The sequence below is a fragment of the Xyrauchen texanus genome, chromosome 27 (genome assembly GCF_025860055.1).
Source record: "Xyrauchen texanus isolate HMW12.3.18 chromosome 27, RBS_HiC_50CHRs, whole genome shotgun sequence".
Classification (NCBI taxonomy): Eukaryota; Metazoa; Chordata; class Actinopteri; order Cypriniformes; family Catostomidae; genus Xyrauchen; species Xyrauchen texanus.
In genome coordinates this window covers 7,633,135-7,652,130 of record NC_068302.1, presented here as the reverse complement: position 1 = coordinate 7,652,130, position 18,996 = coordinate 7,633,135, and the positions used below count along the sequence as shown (strand labels likewise).

At 37.4% G+C, this 18,996-nt stretch overlaps 2 protein-coding genes across 2 annotated transcripts in view; both read left to right on the top strand.

Annotated features, from left to right (window-relative positions):
• The window catches only part of LOC127621145 (prickle planar cell polarity protein 3-like), a 77,289-nt gene extending 65,138 nt beyond the window's left edge, over positions 1–12,151 (top strand). The window contains exons 8-11 of the mRNA XM_052094633.1: positions 443–814; positions 3,449–3,760; positions 5,470–5,832; positions 8,879–12,151. Of these exons, the coding sequence (XP_051950593.1) occupies positions 443–814; positions 3,449–3,760; positions 5,470–5,832; positions 8,879–9,303 (1,472 nt within the window). The 3' untranslated portion in view covers positions 9,304–12,151. The remainder of the gene's footprint in view (positions 1–442; positions 815–3,448; positions 3,761–5,469; positions 5,833–8,878) is intronic.
• A 1,550-nt stretch (positions 12,152–13,701) lies between these two features.
• Positions 13,702–17,594, top strand: LOC127621109 (protein FAM110A-like). Its single transcript, XM_052094566.1, has 3 exons — positions 13,702–13,886; positions 14,065–14,109; positions 15,259–17,594. The coding sequence occupies exon 3, from the start codon at positions 15,412–15,414 to the stop codon at positions 16,705–16,707; it is 1,296 nt and encodes a 431-aa protein (XP_051950526.1). The 5' UTR covers positions 13,702–13,886; positions 14,065–14,109; positions 15,259–15,411; the 3' UTR covers positions 16,708–17,594.
• The last annotated feature ends 1,402 nt before the right edge of the window (positions 17,595–18,996 follow it).

Genomic DNA, 18,996 nt, shown 5'->3' with positions numbered 1-18,996 from the left:
TCAGGAAATCTGTATCGATACCCAGTAAACATTCTAATAAAAAAATGACTATTTTACCCAATATTTGTATGTTATGTATGTTACTAAGTATGTTATGCCAATTCAAGTATCACGTTGTTAATTGATCAGCATGCTAATGTAAATCTCTATTGGAATCAACTTTGAGCTAGTGTCAATGTAGAGCATCGCAAATCAGTCTCTTATGTGGTTGCATTTCAGTTAGGATGGTGTCTCAGAAGACAGTAACCTATTTATGGAGTTTACAGAGGCAGTCTAGGTTTTGGAGTTAAATAACAACCCAGAATATTCCAAATTATGCCAGAAAACGCGAGTAGTGACAGAGAAATGCAGTGGTTCATAATTGAGATGTCTTATGATTAAAGGGTATGATAGAGTGCTGTTTGCATTTTTCTCACTCCTCCCTCTCGCTCTCTTTCTGTAGGTATAGACCAGGGTCAGATGACATACGAGGGCCAGCACTGGCACGCTTCTGAAGCATGTTTCTGCTGTGCCTGTTGTCAGATCCCTCTGCTGGGTAGACCCTTCCTGCCACGCAGTGGGCTCATTTTCTGCTCTCGCTCCTGCTCGCTGGGTGAAGACCCAGATAACTCAGACTCCTGCGATTCTGCCCTACAGTGCAATTCTACAACACATAAAACCACTCAAAATCAGCAGCATAGTTCCACACTCCGGCCACAGGGGGGAGCCAATCCCACTGCTGTCAACTCTAAAGCCAGTACAAGGAAGAATGCGGTCATAGCGACCAGTACATCAACAGTGAATGGGGGTAGTCATTTTCCACTGGAGAGCAGAGGTACAGTTGTTATCATGCATCCTTTGTTTTACTTTTACTTTGCTTTACACAGCGTAGTCACTTGGTCGTTAAAGAAATAGTTGAACGAAAATCACACTCTACCTCATGTCGTTTCAAACCCGTATGATGTTCTTTCTCCAGTGAATCACAAAAGAGAAACTTTGAAGACGGTTCACACTGCTCTTTTCCATACAATAAAAGCATATAATGACAATTGCAAAAAGGTAGTGTCATAAATGTAGGACGCTGTATTCCAAGAGGTTTAAGACATATGATAGCTTTGTGTAGGGCAGTGTTTCCCAACCTTTTTTCTGGCATGGCACACTTTTTTACAATTAAACAAATCCCAGGGCACACCTCTATCCCACAGTCCCCCACAGTTTTCCTTTTCAAGAACTTCCATGTTTTCTGGCCATTTTAGTTGCGTGTTTACTCGTAATGTTTGAAATTCGGCTATGCAAAAACATAGGAACGGTGTATTATGAGATCACAGATGGCAAGAGGGCTGATTGGTTAATGACAACAAAACAACAAATTTGCATATTTTCTTATTTTTAGATTTGTTCTTGCAAATTAATTGTTGCAATGCCACAGCAAATAATTTTTTATTTTTCTATTTATTTATATGGCTCCAGACTAATATTTAAGAGGGTAGCACCAGTGTTAAATTCTACAAATGGTCGCAACAGCACTTCAGTTGGTCGCACCGGTCCAACTGGAAAAAATAAATAAAATATATATATATATATATATATATATATATATATATATATATATATATATATTTCACGGTTTCTATTTATCAGGATATTGATGATTAAAATACAGTCATCTGAAGACAAACAAAACATTTTTCTGCAATCAGAGAGCATTAGAAAGGTTTTTACACAGAAGGGGTTACAAGTTTCATTGTATCCAGTTATAACTGTGGCATTTGCAATAAGATCATAGTAACCAAAAGTAAAACCATTAGCAGTAACATAAAACAAATTATGGCAAATTAAATTGTATTCTCTCACTACTATATTGATACAAGTTCATGGTAAATATTTTTTTAAATATCTGTGATGTGTGGATTGAAACCTTACAATATCTGTCTTTTATTGTGCAGATTTCTCCTTTATTCCTTCTCAATGCTGTTTAAAATGTTGGGGCCGTTTAATACAATTTTAAATCATAGACACATGATGGGCTTTCATAGAGGTTTTAAACAAATAATCAATGGCGAATTCGTGTCCCAGCCCGTGCTTCCCGCAACTCCGTTCATGATGATCTGCGCGGCTGAGTGCTCGAGACGGGTCCACGTGTAAATGCTTGTCTCTGCGGTGATCTGTCCATTGAGCAGTGCTGACTGATCCGAGTACAGCTGTTTTCTTTCACGTTTGGAACATTTGCCGCTTTATATTTCTCATACGGAATAAAAAAACGACAGGGCACAATCAGAGATCAGCCATCTTTGTAGTCGCACCAATGCGACCTCTTTCAAAGTTTAATCGCACTGTTAAGAAAAATGGTTGAAAGATTTGTCTCAGTCCGGAGCCCTGAAATATTTAGTGGAATCTGATAATTTTCCACTGCACACCTGACAATCATTCATGGCACACTAATGTGGAAACACTGGATGTAGGGAACAGACCCAAATTTAAGTAATTATTCACTGATAATCTTCCCCTCCACAAGTCTAAAATCTCAATTGCACTTCAAACCACATATTCAACTTTGCTATGTTACTAGGGCTTTATTTGCCTGATAATTATTTGTCATACAATTGTCTGTTTAATTGTCTGTTTTAGGGCTGATTATGATGATTCATTGTCAGACAATTTTCATATTTAACATGGAATCATATAACACAATAGGAATATATGATTTCCTTTAAGGCTATAGAAACTTGGTAAATATTCCACTGGGGTAGAATGACAGAACAAATACAAATATTTTAAATATCAAAATATTACCAAATCCTTAATGTCTCTCTTTTGAGTCAATTGTATATTTACACTGTTGTTTTTGGAACCCACCCAACCTGAATATTGTATTATATGGTATTGTATGATATGGTATCGTAACATATATCATATATCATATCATGCAATAGTAATGTATTTCCTTACCAAATGTTTCATTTTCACGCATTATTTTAAGGCTTTCCAATTAAACTCACAAACATTTATTTTGCATTAAGGAAGACCTTTGAGATTATTTGCATATTTGAAAATATGTTTACTCATTCTGTCATCTCCACAGAAATAGAGAAAGTGAGTGTCTCATAATGCAAAGGTTAAATTAAAGATAAACCGGAGCATGCTTCTGATTCACGACATGACATGAATCACGATGCATGTCACGATGAATCACGATGCATGTCACGATGAATCACGATGCATGTCACGATGAATCACGATGCATGTCACGATGAATCACGATGCATGTCACGATGAATCACGATGCATGTCACGATCAGCTACAAGACATGTGATAACCATTGCCATTTGACATCATATTTTTTGATTTAGCTATTTCTTAAAACATAACATGATAAAAATCACACACATGTGGAGCATTTCAAATGCATTTTATTCAGTGTTTGTTTGCATGCACAAATTCCTAATTTACTCCTTGAAAATGTTGTAGGTGTTTACACCTCATTCACTGCCATACCAAAGGGTGATCCTCCACCGTATGGACTAAGACACTCCTATTCACCATCTCAGCTCTGTCCTGTAGCCAATGACAGGGCAGCATTACCGTGCAGGGACCAATCAAACATCAGCAGGCATCAAGTGAATAAAACGACAGACAGTTCGTGCAGTGATTTGGAGTTTACAGTGGAGCTGAATGGATATGCTGAATTTGGCCCATTCCCACCAAGCTGCACATCCAGGGGGACTTCCACAGCAAAGGATTGTGGGGAGTCTGGGGACATCGTCGAGAGCAGTTGTACAGGTATGCTTGATTTCACATAGCTTGATCATTTGAATGAATAGCTAACCCAAAACTGAAGTTGTCTGCCTCATGCCGTTCCAGAACCGTATGTCTTTCTTCCTTCCTTGGAACGCAAAATGTCAATTTTGTTCAAGTATATCCAGGCCATTTCTTTCCATAAAATAAAAGTGAATGAGGACTGGGGCTGTCAAGCTAAAAACACCATAAAAGTATCATAAAAGTGATTCATGTTGTATATTCAAAATCTTATGAAGCCATAGGTTTTTTTGTGTGTGGAACAGACAGATGGAGCTGTTAAGTTGTTAATGTGTTGTTAAACTGATAATCATTCCCTACAGAGAGCTGTTAACTGCTGCATCCGGATCATTGAATAAGTGAATTGAACTCGTGAACTGGATCAGTCTGATGTGAACGAATCATTCAGACATGTAGTGAACTAGATCAGCAAATTCATTGAAAAGATGTGACCAAACGATAGATTTTTTCACAAATGACGCCTGATTTACACATGCTCCGTGAGTTGACCATGTGCGGCACGTTTTCGTTTCAGTGCACATATTAAGAGATTACAGATTGTGAGCATGAGCTAATACAAAAGCTATACAAAATAACTAAATAAATTAAAGAATAAATAAATAAACTGCAGGAATTTTGCCTGTGTTGTGTATGGTGTAGTCTTAACAACATTAACCAATCACGTTCAAATACGCTAATAATTAAGTGCACGTGACTGCCCGCAGATGTCAAGATTTTCAGTAAATAATAACTTAAATATCAGTCTGTTCCTCACACAAATCCAAAAAGGCTTGGAATATTGCACTCAAGTCATATGGACCACTTCTATGATTTTTTTATTTCTTGGCATTTAGGAGCTTGACTGTGGAGGACAAAAGCACTCGAAATAAAATTATTAAATAAATAATAATAATAATACAATTAGTAAATGTACAAATAATTTTTTTAAATAATTTAATTATGAAATAAAACAATAACTAAAATATACCCATTTATTTTGTAATAATCCATTAAAAAAACAGCATTTATTGTTTAAAACATTTTATAATTTCCACTTTTGAAAAACAAATACTCGAAAAATAAATACTAATTAAACCTTTCTTATTAGGCTGAATTTACGAATGACAACAAGAGGACAAATTAAAGTCTGATCTCTCCAAAGTGCTTTTCATAACAAAAGTGTTTTTTTTTGTTTTGTTTTTTACAAACGTAAATCAATAATAACTCAATGTATCAATAGTATTATTTAATTATAAATAAAAGAGAAAGATTTAAACTTGGAGTAGTAGTTTTTTGAAAGTGGATATTATGAAATGTTTTAAACAATAAATCCTGTTTTTAAATAGGTACATTTTAATAATTGATATAATTATTGAAATATTTCAAAATAAGTTGGTTCATTTAATTATTGGTTAAATTATTTTAAGTACTTTGGTCCTCCATACTTGACATCCCCAGTCCTCATTCACTTTTATTATATGGAAAAAGTGGCTAGAATATTCTTCAGAAATTCACCTTTTTGTGTTCCACAGAAGAAAGTCATACAGGCTTGAAATGACATGAGGGTGAGTAAATAATGACTGAATTTCAGTCTTGGTTGATCCATCCCTTTACAGCAATTAGTCACATGATTTTGCAATGTTCTAAGCCATATTTTCCCTAACCATTTTTACTCTTTTCTTCCTCCATCATAGAAATTCCCCCCCAACCTCCACCTTCAGATGAATTTGACAACCTAGATGACTCCTTTCCGCCCCCACCACCCCCTGTTTTCTTCGAGCCATCTGATTCACCGACCCATTCAGATTCCCTGCCTACTGTCACTGAAGCGGAAGACCCTCCCACCACACTTGTACGCAGCAGCACGGCCCGGGTCAGCTTCAGAGAACCAATCAGCTGCAGTTATTCAGTGGAAGAGGAAGAGTGGGAGAAGCAGGAAGAAGTAGGGGTAGAGAGAAAAGAGGGAGAGGAGGAGGAGCAGGAGGAAGATGAAGTTGAGGGCAGTTTGGGACACAGGTTGCGGATGTGCAATGTACCTTCACAAATGGACCTGTTGGGTAAGATCACACTGCTCCCTACTAAAATAATGTGAAGAAAATGTTGCATTCTGTGTTGTTTGTTTATGAAATTAAACCTTTTGAATTTGATGCAAAATTGGACAAAACGTTTTTTAAATGGTCACTAATTTATGTCATTGTGACCGGCTCCATCATTTTTCAGTCATCTTGAACTAGGCCTATATATATATATAATTACACATACACAGTCGAATTCAGAAGTTTAAATACACTTAGGTTGAAGTCATTAAAACTCGTTTTTTAACCACTCCACAGATTTATTATTAGCCAACTATAGTTTTGGCAATCTAAGTCATTAGGACATCTACTTTGTGCATGACACGAGTAATTTTTACAACAATTGTTTACAGACGGATTGTTTCAATTTTAATTGACTAAATCACAATTCCAGTGGGTTAGAAATTTACATACATACCAAGGTAACTGTGCCTATAAGCAACTTGGAAAATTCCAGAAAAGCCTTTAGACAATTGGCTTCTGATCGGAGTTGTACAGAATTGGAGGTGTACCTGTGGATGTATTTGAAGGCCTACCTTCAAACTAAGTGCCTCTTTGATTGACATCATGGGATCGTTTAAGAATAACTCTGGACCTCCACAAGTCTGGTTCATTCTTGGGAGCAATTTCCAAACACCTGAGGTACCACGTTCATCTGTACAAACAATAGTACGCAAGTATAAACACCATGGGACCACACAGCCATCATATTGCTCGAAGGAGATGCATTCTTTCACTTAGAGATGAACATAGTTTGGTGCGAAAGTGCAATCAATCCCAGATCAACAGCAAAGGACCTTGTGAAGATGCTGGCGGAAACGGGTAGACAAGTATCTATATCCACAGTAAAACAATTCATATATCAACATAACGTGAAAGGCTGCTCAGCAAGGAAGAAGGTAGGTGATAGCCGTGTGCGGCCAACAGCTGATATACTTGCTGAGAGACTTTTTCGTTTCGCTCATCGCTAACAAGAGGAATGTCTGAACCTTGTTTATTGACCATGGTGTGGTTTTGCACACAGCCATTTCTTTTTTCACAATTCGAAAGTCGCATGAACAAATGATACTGCTATCGCTGTTTATAACTTTAAAACTAGCGGGTTGGAAATCCAGTGATGCTGGTAGTGACGATTCTCCCTGACCAATCAGTGATCTGCAAGTTTTTGACGTCACATTTAGTATCGGCTCGGCTCGCTAGGAACCTCGACCGAGGTGGTACTAAATAAAGTACCAGGTTCCAGGTACTATCCACAGTGGAAAACCCCCAAAGTTGAGTTGAGTCGAGTTGTACCGTGCAGTGGAAAAGCCCCCTGGAGGAAGACAACAACATTGCGTCACCCAACATCTTTGTTTGAACAAAATAAGTCACCTAGCAGAGAGATTAGCCTCTGTGTAAGACAGGAAATAACAAGTATAATGAGTTTAAAGAGCAAACTTTATCTGCTAGTAATGATTCATTTATACATTATTGTAGAAGAGACACCTTTGTCTAAAATCATTGCCAAGAGACTGTTGACCTCAGGTCTCTACTTGTGGCAGCAGCAGTTATCTTTTCCTTTCTCAGGGGTGAGTGGTATGACTAAAATCTTATATTTTGCATAACCATGTAATAATGACAATTTGGGGTATTTCAGTGAATTAAATAGTTTACCAATGAAAGGTACTTTCTCATTTTAAATATTTCTCTTTTCATTTGGAACTTTGCAAACCAAAAGATAATACAGAAACTCTTATCATTTAGATGGCATTAACATTAGTTAACATTATCCAAGAATGAACAATACTTTTACAGCATTTATCAATAATGTTACTTTCAACATATACAAATCCATTTTTAAAACGTAAAGTTGTATATGTTAATTTTAGTTAATGCATTGCGAACAAACAATGAACAATTGTATTTTCATAAATGAACATTAACCAGTATTAATATATGCTGTAAAAAACATTGTTCATTGTTACATCATGATACCTAATGCATTTACAAATGTCAGCAAATACAACCTTATTGTAACAGGAACACAGTTTCTATACTGGACACGATCAGAGCATTTGATATTAATCAACAGAACTGCAGAAATTCTACTGGCTGACACAGTTCTGATACAAGTTTATTCTTCACATGTTGTATACCATCATACCGTCCAGCCCTATTCCTGCTGCTAATTTCCCATTGTTTCATTACAATTTACAGAAAGGTTCAGGGGTATTGAGGCCAGGTTGAAACCAAGGAGCAAAAACTGGAAATTCAAGATGTTCATCGTGATTGCTTGTTGATTGCAATCAACGTACTGGACGACTATAAACACTCAGCATATAATAGTTGTTTATATTGTATTTCATGTCATGTTTTCTTTTTAGAAAAACAAGCATATCAGCGTGCTCAGTAAACTAGACTCATTTATACACACCAGTTTAAATGATGGAATGTCCTTCCGCTAGCAAATTCTTTGTCAATTCAAATGCCATGTTTGTTGTTTACAGAAGTGTTGTGAGGATTACATTGCAACGGGGATGCTTCTTTCTGACGAGTTGCACATATACGGGAGTAAAGCATACACTGCTTATACAGTACATTTAAACAGGAACACACATTCTGGCAATAACCCGCTTTTTGGTGTCCATGTAACCGTACTGACAGAGTTTAGTTTGTGTGTTCAGGGTTTAACATGCATCTCACTGCATATATGGCCAGCAAAGCAAAACTTTGGAAATTCGAATAGTATTTTTCATTTTCGAATACTTATTGCAAATGAATACTTGAGTATTCGACTACTCATGCACACCCCTAGATGATCCAAACCGTATGGCTTTATTTCTTCCATGGAACACAAAAGGAGATGTTGGGCAGTATGTTTAGTTTCAATAGATTCACTTGCATTTCACCTTTTTCTCCATACAACGAAAGTGAATGATGGCTAACGTAACACCTAAAAAGTCATACAGGTTTGGAACAACATGAGGGTGAGTAATACATTTTCCCTTTACATTTAATGAAAATCTCCCTCAATCATGTTTCCTTTCAGATGGATCGTACCACCGTGGTTTCCGGCGGGGCCACCTTGCCACAGAGAAGCGCTTGCGGTGTTCCAGAGGCTCGAGGAGCGACAGACCTCGTCTGGACACTCTGGACAACTGGGATGGTGACCATAGGGGTCGCTCCAACAGCGTCCTGGATGGCAGCAGGAATGGCAATCTGAAACTGCACTTCACCCGCTACAGACATGAAGAATCCTGCTCAACCTGCTCCTCTTCCTCAGACTCAGAGGAGGAAGGCTTTTTCTTGGGCCAGCGTATTCCTTTGCCGCCGCAGCTGATGTTTGTCGAGAGGGAGGGGGAAGGACAGAGAGTGAAAGAGGACAAGGAGAAGAGACAAACAGGAAGTTTTAGGAGGAGAAGGACACAGAGTCTCAGTAGAGGAGACAAGGATAAGAACTGCATATTGTCCTGAGACAGAGAATGAGGCTGTGTTCAGAATAGTATACTACCATACTACTCTTATTATTGTTGAAGTATAACGTGTGTATACCAGGGCTCAAGAGTCAGAAATTGTTCTGCTTACCCAGCCACGACTAAGAATGCATTTGATTTTTAGAAATGTATTTTTATATGTAAAAGAAAAAAAAGTTCTATTAAATGTTAAGATGATAACCAAATTTCAAGACATTTTTACACTATATTGGATTAAAACGTGAAATACCGGTAACCGTCTTTATTTCCCAAGATAATAACTGGACGCCATTTGCTGAATAATCATGAAACGTGATGAAGTTATTCGACAAACATAGTGAGTTCTTGTGACAACAATATATTATGCTGCTGTTTTAAACTTTTATCATGGAAAAATGTCTACTTTTTAAAAATGAATAGGTACTTGAGCAGTATTCAGTAACATGTTTGATGTAATCCGATCCACTCATTTAAAGTAGAAAAGTAGTGTAATGTTTTACATTTTGCATTCTTGTAATCAGATTACAGTTTCTGACTTTCAATTAAAGTTATTGCTTTAAGTTCATTACTTGGATTAAACATGTTTCTAAAATAATATTATGTATAATACATTTGAAACATGAATTAATATGTCCATATGTACGTCATGATTTTGAATATGTTGAGCAGAAAAACAAAACCTCTTCAATGAAAAGTGTTTTTGTAAGTAAACTCCTTAGTAATGTGATTTCAGTCATGACAACACTCTGGAAGAATTGGCATGTTAATGTGTGTTTGACATATCGGAAGGGTAGTAGTCTTGGCAGACTAGATCTGCTGACCCTGCTTCTTCTACTTCAGAGCAAGTATGGAGACTTGCTACTGCTAGAACTTATATAGACATACTAGACATACAATTCCCGTGTAGCAGAACTAGACCTGTGGCGGTGGGTTTCAGAAAAATAAACTCTCGCAGTATGCTGCAGAGAAACCAGCTTATATTCAAAACTGAGCTATTTAAATGTTAGACAAAGAGAGATATGCGAATTGATTGGTTAGCAGATTACAAGTCAAAGGACCAATTAGCTTACACCATACCAGCTTACTGCCTTAACATGTCACATGGGTGAGCCAATTGGCTAATGGATAACAAGCTTGCACCACATTTTGCTAAATGCATGGCTGAACTTTTTTGATGAAGTAACTGGTAAATTAATCTTATCAATTTTAGAAAAGTAATTAGTAATTTGCATTACAGTTACTTGTTTTGGATTATTAACCCAACACCGTTAAGTAAGTAGTAAGCTGCATTCTGTTCGGAACATGTGACACAGGAAATGCTAATTTTGTGATTTTTATTTTAATTTTTTTTCTTGTGCAGGATTTTAAAAGACCTTGTCGTGAACATATATCACATTACAAGATCTATCAACTCTGTTCAATAAATTCAAACCAAATCAAGAAACTGCTTCGTCATGAACAAAGATTACATTATCTGACAGTCTGTGAATCTGTGTACCACTATTTGTTTATTTTTTTACAGATGATCACATATATTTTCCTAGAAGTAGTTAAAGGTGCCTAGTCAAATATACTGCCATTATTTTATCTGACAGGGCTGAGGAACATTTCTAAATCAAATTGGGCTTGGAAAAGTTACAAGACAGCTTCCAATTTTCTGTGAAAGTACTCCATTAACTACTGTACATTGAATATATTTCATTTGACATTTCTTTAGAGCTAAGAGACTCTGCTGAAAATGGAATACTAGCATAGTATAATACTGTGCAGTAAACAGTGCATGCTGCCGATATTTGTTTTTATAAACATTATGTGAAACACTGCCAGAGATTGTTCAGCCCTGAGATGAAGCACTATTATTAAAACGAATGTGAGAAAAGTAAGGGAAACCTTTTTAGAAAAAGAAGTCCCGCCTTACAGGTAAAAGAGCCAATCACCTTTCAGATAAAGACCTCGTCTATCATATAACTGAAAAATGTGCATGCGCAATAGCTGGAAAATAGACTTTTTAGGGTGATATGAACTAAAGAAGCACAGTTTCTTATACCATTGTTGACAGATTGTACTGCTGATTCAAAATATGTTATTTGAACGTAATATTGACCAACCGGTTAGGAGAATTCGGTCTTTTCCCCATTGAAATAGGCTATCCATGGAAAATAGCTGCCCGGGAGCGTCCTCAAGATGGCGGCCGAGTGGACTGACTTGCCCTGAATGGGACTTTCATGCATTATGCATATAACGAGAAACGTTTTGCACAGTAGTGCAAACTACATTGGTTGTGTCACATGTACTCACTGGATTGAACGATTCATTGAGTAAGTGGTGTCCAGATCTAGGAAATGAAAGTTTATTTTGTGTATCCATTTTATGAAGAAGGTTGTATGCTATTCCAAACAACTCTGTTAAAACCAGAGATTATCTGATCTTAAAATATTCTTTTAAAATGACAGAAATTAGTGTTGTCTAGGGGCTTCAATAAAGGTCACATCTAATCCCATAGTATCTAAAACCAACTACTTAAAATGCATACTTGTGGTCAGTTGTAGCTTGTTTGACCTGTTTTGAAAGGGCTGTGTCATTTGCACTTGAACTAAGTGAAACTTATTGAAATGTAAACACAATGTTATTTGGTTGCTTCATTCGAGCATGCATTGTCATACGTGTTGTTTGAGAAACATAAGTCAACCAACATGATGTTCCATACTGTTTCTTGGTGGCTATTACGGGCTGTAATTAAAATGTGACAATTCATGAACTGTATGATATGTAAATATTTACATTTCAAACCTGTAAAACGAGAATTTGAATACAGACATATGGCTTTCTCTTTGTGTTTTATGAATTAAATGGTGATTGTTTTATATTCTAACGAAGATTCCTGCTTTCAGTCGTGACTATAATTATTAGAACGTTTTTTCCTTTAAAATACACTTAGGTTTAAGTATGATGGTAATATTTTAATGTCTAGCTCTCTCTCTCTCTGTGTGTATGTGTGTGTACGGAATATATATATATATATATATATATTACACACACACACACACACACATACACAGTATGTATATTTAAAATGAATGCATGTCAACACCCAAAACAGCTTTACTGTATTACAAAAGGATCATAAGGTATAAGTATCCTCTTTTATAAATATGCAGTGTATATATACACACAAACACACACATACGCTGTATATACCCACTATGGGCCAAAAGTTTCAAATGTACAGATTTTGCTCTTATGGAAAGAAATTGGTTCTTTTTTCACCAAAGTGGCATTCAACTGATCACGATGTATAGTCAGGACATTAATACTGTGAAAAATGTCTATTAGAATTTGAAATGTTCAGAACTTATTAAATTATTTCAAAGGGTTCTCATCAAAAAATCCTCCACGTGCAGCAATGACAGCTTTGCAGATCCATCGCATTCTATAGCTGTCAGTTTGTCCAGATATTCAGGTTACATTTCACCCCACACTTCCTGTAGCACTTGACATAGATGTGACTGTTTTGTCGGGTACTTCTCACACACATTACAGTCTAGCTGATCCCACAAAAGCTCAATGGGGTTAAGATCCGTAACACTCTTTTCCGATTAACTGTTGTCCAATATCTGTGTTTCTTTGCCCACTCTAACCATTTCTTTTTGTTTTTCTGTTTCAAAAGTGGCTTTTTCTATGCAATTCTTCCCATAAGGCCTGCACCCCTGAGTCTTCTCTTTACTGTTGTACATTAAACTGTTGTTGAGTGGTTAGAATTCAATGAAGCAGTCAGCTGAGGACATGTGAGGCATCTATTTAGAGACTCTGATGTACTTATCCTCTTGTTTAGTTGTACATCTGGCCTTCCACATCTCTTTCTGTCCTTGTTAGAGCCCATTGTCCTTTGTCAACTGTGTTTGATATAATGGCAAATGCCACTTTGGTGAATTAATGTACCAACTTCCTTCCAAAACAGCTAAATCTATACATTATTCCAAACTATTGGCCCCCAGTGTGTGTGTGTGTGTGTGTGTGTGTATATATATATATATATATATATTAGTATATATTATCTTCCTTAAACATACTGTAAATTCACAGGCCAAAACAATAAGTTATATCAAAGAAGTCTAATTGGCATCTAATGTTTTGTAAAACCATGATAGTTTTTAATTATATTTCCCCTGTAAATACAGCAACAGAGAGATAGATTACATACATAAGACAGCATGCATACTCAAGGCCAAGATTGCTCCTTCCTTTTGTGATCAGGTGACTCAAGGGACAAATGGGAGTTACTTCCTAGTAGGTGAAATGAGTTTCTGATTGGACAGGAGAAGAAATAAGGGGCAGGAGGAGTGCTTTATGAGAAAGTCAAACTGGTCTGGCAAGTTTTGCTTTCTCCTCAATACAAACACATGCATGCACGCACCATCTCTGTGGCTTTCTTTTTGTGACTCTCAAACACACTTGTATTACAAAGGCACTGCTCACTTAATTCTTGCTGTACCAGAATAAATATACAGCCTGACTCACTGGAGATATCTATATTTAGTGTTAATGGGGAAGCCAGTCTTGTAGAGTTTCAAGAGGCAGTCACAGGTATGTGTTTGGATGTATGTGTATATTGTCTTTGTATGTGTGTTAATGCTATCAATAACTTTAAAAAATGTAATTCGTATTTATCACATGCTTGTCCAGGTACATACACTTTACTGTTACATGTTGACATCTGTTTACATCTTAACCTTATTCCCTGTAATTTTTGATTTGATTCTAGATTCTGGATCCTGTAGAGACATGCCTTATCCTTTTCCTGGAATCTGTAAGTGAAGTCTTGTGTTACATTATTTTTTGTTTAGTTTTTCTTGCCTTAAGAGATTGGTTTCTTATTTAGGAATTTACTTGAATGTTAACCTCATTGTTGTGTGTTATAGCAGTATAAATATATGGAAAAGGAGGACAAATATATATATATATATAATGATGGAGGCAATGGAAGTACAGTAAGAGCAGAGAGAATGAAAGGAAAGGAATAACAGATGGTAAGCGATGTGTACTTTAACCTTAGGTGGAGTGCCGATCCTTTTGTTAAAGGAATGATAAACATTTAAACAATAAGTTGGTGTGTCTGTGGTAGCGCTTTACCTCCAAGCAAAGGTCCTTAGTCCATTTATAATGCAGCAATGCTATCATTTATTAATATTAAACACAAATCCAGTCTGAAACACCAAAAATTCCCTTCAGTTAACCAGTGACTTCAGTCTATCAGTGTAGTGTTTCTACCTTAGGTCACATTCCTAAACAAGCACGTAACATGTCACAACCTTGGGGAAAATATGTTTTCGATTGCTTAGTGGAGAATAGTGTATATTAATAGTGGAACTGAAAAGGTTTTCAATGTACAAACAGCTTTTATAGAGCACATTTTATGTATATAATAGTGAAGTTGAAATGAATCAATACCTAGAGGAATGTGGTAGCCTTTTAGCCATTGCTAATGGGTCCATAATGGTCTTGACCAAACCTGGAACATACATCAACACCCTGCAGAGCTCATTAGTTCGTAAAGCAATCAGCAATGTTTTTATCGATCATATGTAGGGTAATCCCTAACAGTAAGTATGAGCAATAGTAATAGTGATGTAAGGATTACATTTAAGAAAAGTTTGATTTTCACATAGTGGATGATAAAGGGTAAAAGGAGGAATCCGAGCCATATCTAAGAACCAGCATGTCATTGAGACTTTGGCTAGTAAACAACCACGCAGAACACCCTAGCAAGAAATGGCCTGGCAAACACGCATAACACCTTAGTATGGTAGCGGTGCAAGCACTCTGGATAAAATACTAGTTTATAATAACGCTTACAAAAAATTAAAAGTGTATATGCATTGAAGAGAGCACTCTCTAGTTTGATATCTAGCTGAACTTTAGTATTGTCTGTATTTGATTAGCATTTTTGTATCCTCAGGTATCAAGAAATGATTCCAGCACCTTAAATGCGTTGAGTCAATGTGGATGTTTGCTGGCTGTAAGTCCCACTCATCTACTTCTGAGCAAACTAGTGCTGGAAAAGGAGCGAGTAAGGAACCAACATAGCAGCTGAAGTTTTCCGTTGCCAAGGATGTCAACTGATACTCTACAGCCGTCTCGGCGATTAATGAGGTTGGTCGGAACTCCTGGCACACAAAGTAGCAACCCAGAGATCCGTTGTCCAGTCCAGTCATCTCCTGGGATACGCAAACCGAGTGCTGTAGAACGCCTGGAAGCAGACAAGACTAAGTATGTCAAGAGCCAACAGGTGGCTTTCAAGAAGCAGCAGCCGGTCACTTGTCCCGCCAACAACAGCCAGAGTGGATCAAGTGCTCAACATCCAACCAGAAAGGTCCCTTCTAGACCCAATAAATCTGAGACTCCCCCCCTTAATCTGGAACACCTTTGCAAACTAATCGATGGTGTTGGTGATACAACCGTGCCAGTTGTTTCTACGCATCCCAATGGTGCAGAGAAAATTCAAGATTATCCTGACCCATGCAAGCCCCTCTCTCCAACTCTAAATACGACGGAAGAAGCTTCGGTTGGGTCGACTTCAACAACTCAAGGTAAAGCTGTGGTAGAGGCCATAGGAACTAACGGATGTCCTACCATGACTGTGAGGAGAGTTGATGTCAGGCCACAGCTACCTCAAATGAGGATGGCAGGTAGACCACAGCTGCAGAGCCGTCCACCGATGCAGGTGTCCAAGCCGCAGTTTCCAGCGCAACTTTTGCGCTTTCTTAGACCCTACACACAGCCAATTCAACACTCAATTGCTTTCAAAAGGCTTCAGAATGTCACAAATGTCCCCCGAGGACCTATTAAACCACCAAGCAGTCCTGCCCAAAGCTCACCTTCCTCTGAATCTCCATCAAGGCCATTCAATTCTTTGCCTCTTCCCATAAAACCAAATGCTGAACCAGCATCGTGTGCCTCTCCTGCCCCTCTTACTCCGAGCTCAGTAGCTTCGTTCCTGGCCAAAAATGACTTCCAATCACCACCATCTCCAGCCATCACTCACCATTCCTCAACAAGCTCCAGGAAACGTCCTTCATTGACTCGTTCAAAATCGGATGTCAGCGACTGCATTTCGCGAGCTGGGGCAGAGCTTGAACGCTTTTTTAATTATTGTGGCTTAGACCCATCGGATTTAAAGGAGCTAGCAAGACCAGGATCCGACATTGTTTCCGTTTCCCGTCTCCGTAGTGCCAGTGCCCCGGCTTCTGAGCGTACAGCTGATGGTGGCGAGGATGAGGAGGAAGAGGCAGCAAAAGATGAACATCCTGGTTATGGTATTTCCATAATTGAGAGAAATGCACGAGTGATCAAGTGGCTTTATGGAATGCGCCAAGCCAAAGAGAGTCCTAAGGTGGCCAACATGTAACAACAAGGGACACACAACCATTATTCTGACTGAAATCAATTATGTCAATTGTGGGCTTCAATGCGCACTGTGGCTACATGTTGTACAGGGTTTACTTTGCTTTTCTCATTCAGTGTTTGTCTCTGTTATTTGTAATCACTAGATGTAATTAAATCTACTGTGCATTCACCACAATTTATAATGGCTAAAGCTTGGTGGTCATCCAGTGTTATCAAACAGAAACACTATTGTTTTGTGGTGACCTCCAATAAGCCATTTATTGCAGTTCAAGTGTCTTTTTCTATCCATGTTGTACTTCTAAGGCCAATTTAAAAGGTGGTACAAATATCTAAAATTGACGGTATTTCTGTTAAGACATGCAACAAAATTGCATTTAGGGAAACTCTTTGTTGCAGCTAATAATTCACATTTAATGCTTGTTTTACTATCTTTTACATGTGACAATTAATTTATGTGAATATTGCTTTTATTGCTGTGTTAAAACTCAAGTTTACATATTCACCCCAAATCTTTATCAAAAAATAGAATGCCAGGTATTGCCAGTTCTGGCCCGAATCCTGCCCGGGGCAGGTCGAGTAGGACCGGTGACATAGAGTCCTGAACTAAAAAGCAGATTTGATCTGTCCAAGGGTTTGTCATCATATGACAGTCCAAAACCACAGAGGATTTGACAGTATTGCACTGATAAAATAGTGTTGACCAATATACCAAACTGATCATAGAATTAGATCTGCATGATTAAAATCAATAAAAATGTATTTAAACTACAGTACTTCTGTCTACATTATTGTCATTTTCTTTTATTACAAATTTCACTGTAAAGACTTACAGTTGTTTTTATTGGGGTGGTGTCCACACTGGTGTTTCCTCTGGTAATAAATCTAGTTTTTAAAAGAATACAACATATGAAGGTCAATCTTTTTCGGTTACGTTTTCATTTTATCATCATTTCCTGTTATTTTGGACAGGAAAATCGTGATGCTGATACTTTTTAGGGAGCAGTTTTGACCTTACTGTATTTTCATCAAAATTCAGGAAATATGACTTCTCTTGTGGCCACTATGTCTCTCTTAATAGTTTTTGGATACTCTGTCATTAATAAGACTCTTTTAGCATCTTACAGGACAGTCTGCCAGGAACAACTGGATTTATGTGTCTTGCTCAAGGACACAGTGATGAAATGGGATCCTTGAAACTCTCCAGTTCATGGGTTACGTTTTCTTGAGTGAAATCAAGCTTTGGCCTGCTAGCCTAGATTCACAACAGTTCACTTCCATCACCCGCATATATAATATTTCCCAGTCAAAACATTCTAAAGGAATGTGATAACAAATTTGAACAGGATTCCAACTGGAATTTCTATCGTAATTTGGAACAAATCCCAAAGGTTCCTAAAAGGCATTATCTTTAGGCTAGGATTACATATAATAGCAAAAACTGAATCTTCTTAAACACACAGTTCCCAATAGAGCACAACAGTCTGGTTCCATTATTAAAAATCCCATTCATCTTTTTCATAGACTAATTGATTTTCAATACTAACTTATAAACCATGAGCTCCGAGGTTGTTCATTGATGCAATGCTACCATTGAATAAATTGTTTAAAAATCGTCTTTAATAGCAGAAGTCCTGTTGAACAACTACATTACCCATGGTTCAATTGTGAAAGCTTCACCAATCAGAACTGTGGCCATCAAAGCCTGTAAAATAACCCCGGTAGCGAACGCCCACTCCACTCTGAATGATGCAAACGAGTCGGTCACCCTGCACTCTCAAACTGCTTATGTATTTGTGTATATCTGAATATTTTGCAAAAAATGTAAAATATATATACATTTATGCATTTGGCAGTTGCTTTTATCCAAAGCGACTTACAGTGCACTTATTACAGGGACAATCCCACCAGAGCAACCTGGAGTTAAGTGCTCTATAGGACTACTATCAGAGTCAAAAGGAAGGTTAATGATATAGAAATAAACTCAAACATCAATGCAAATAACATAATCTTTCCAAACATTGGCTTCACAGTTGGCCATCATGAGTAGGAGAGTCTTAAAATTGTGTAAGACTTTCTTTCTTCAGCTGAACATAAACAAAGGTTTTCAGAAGAATATCTCCGCTCTGTAGCTCCTTACAATAATTTCTCCTTCCTGCCCAGTAGGTGGCGATATGCACAAAGAATAAGAATTGCCAAAAACAAAGGTAGAAGAATGTGAAAGTAGAGATTTATATTAAAAAAGGACTTAAATATTGATCCGTTTCTCACCCATACCTATAATATCACTTCT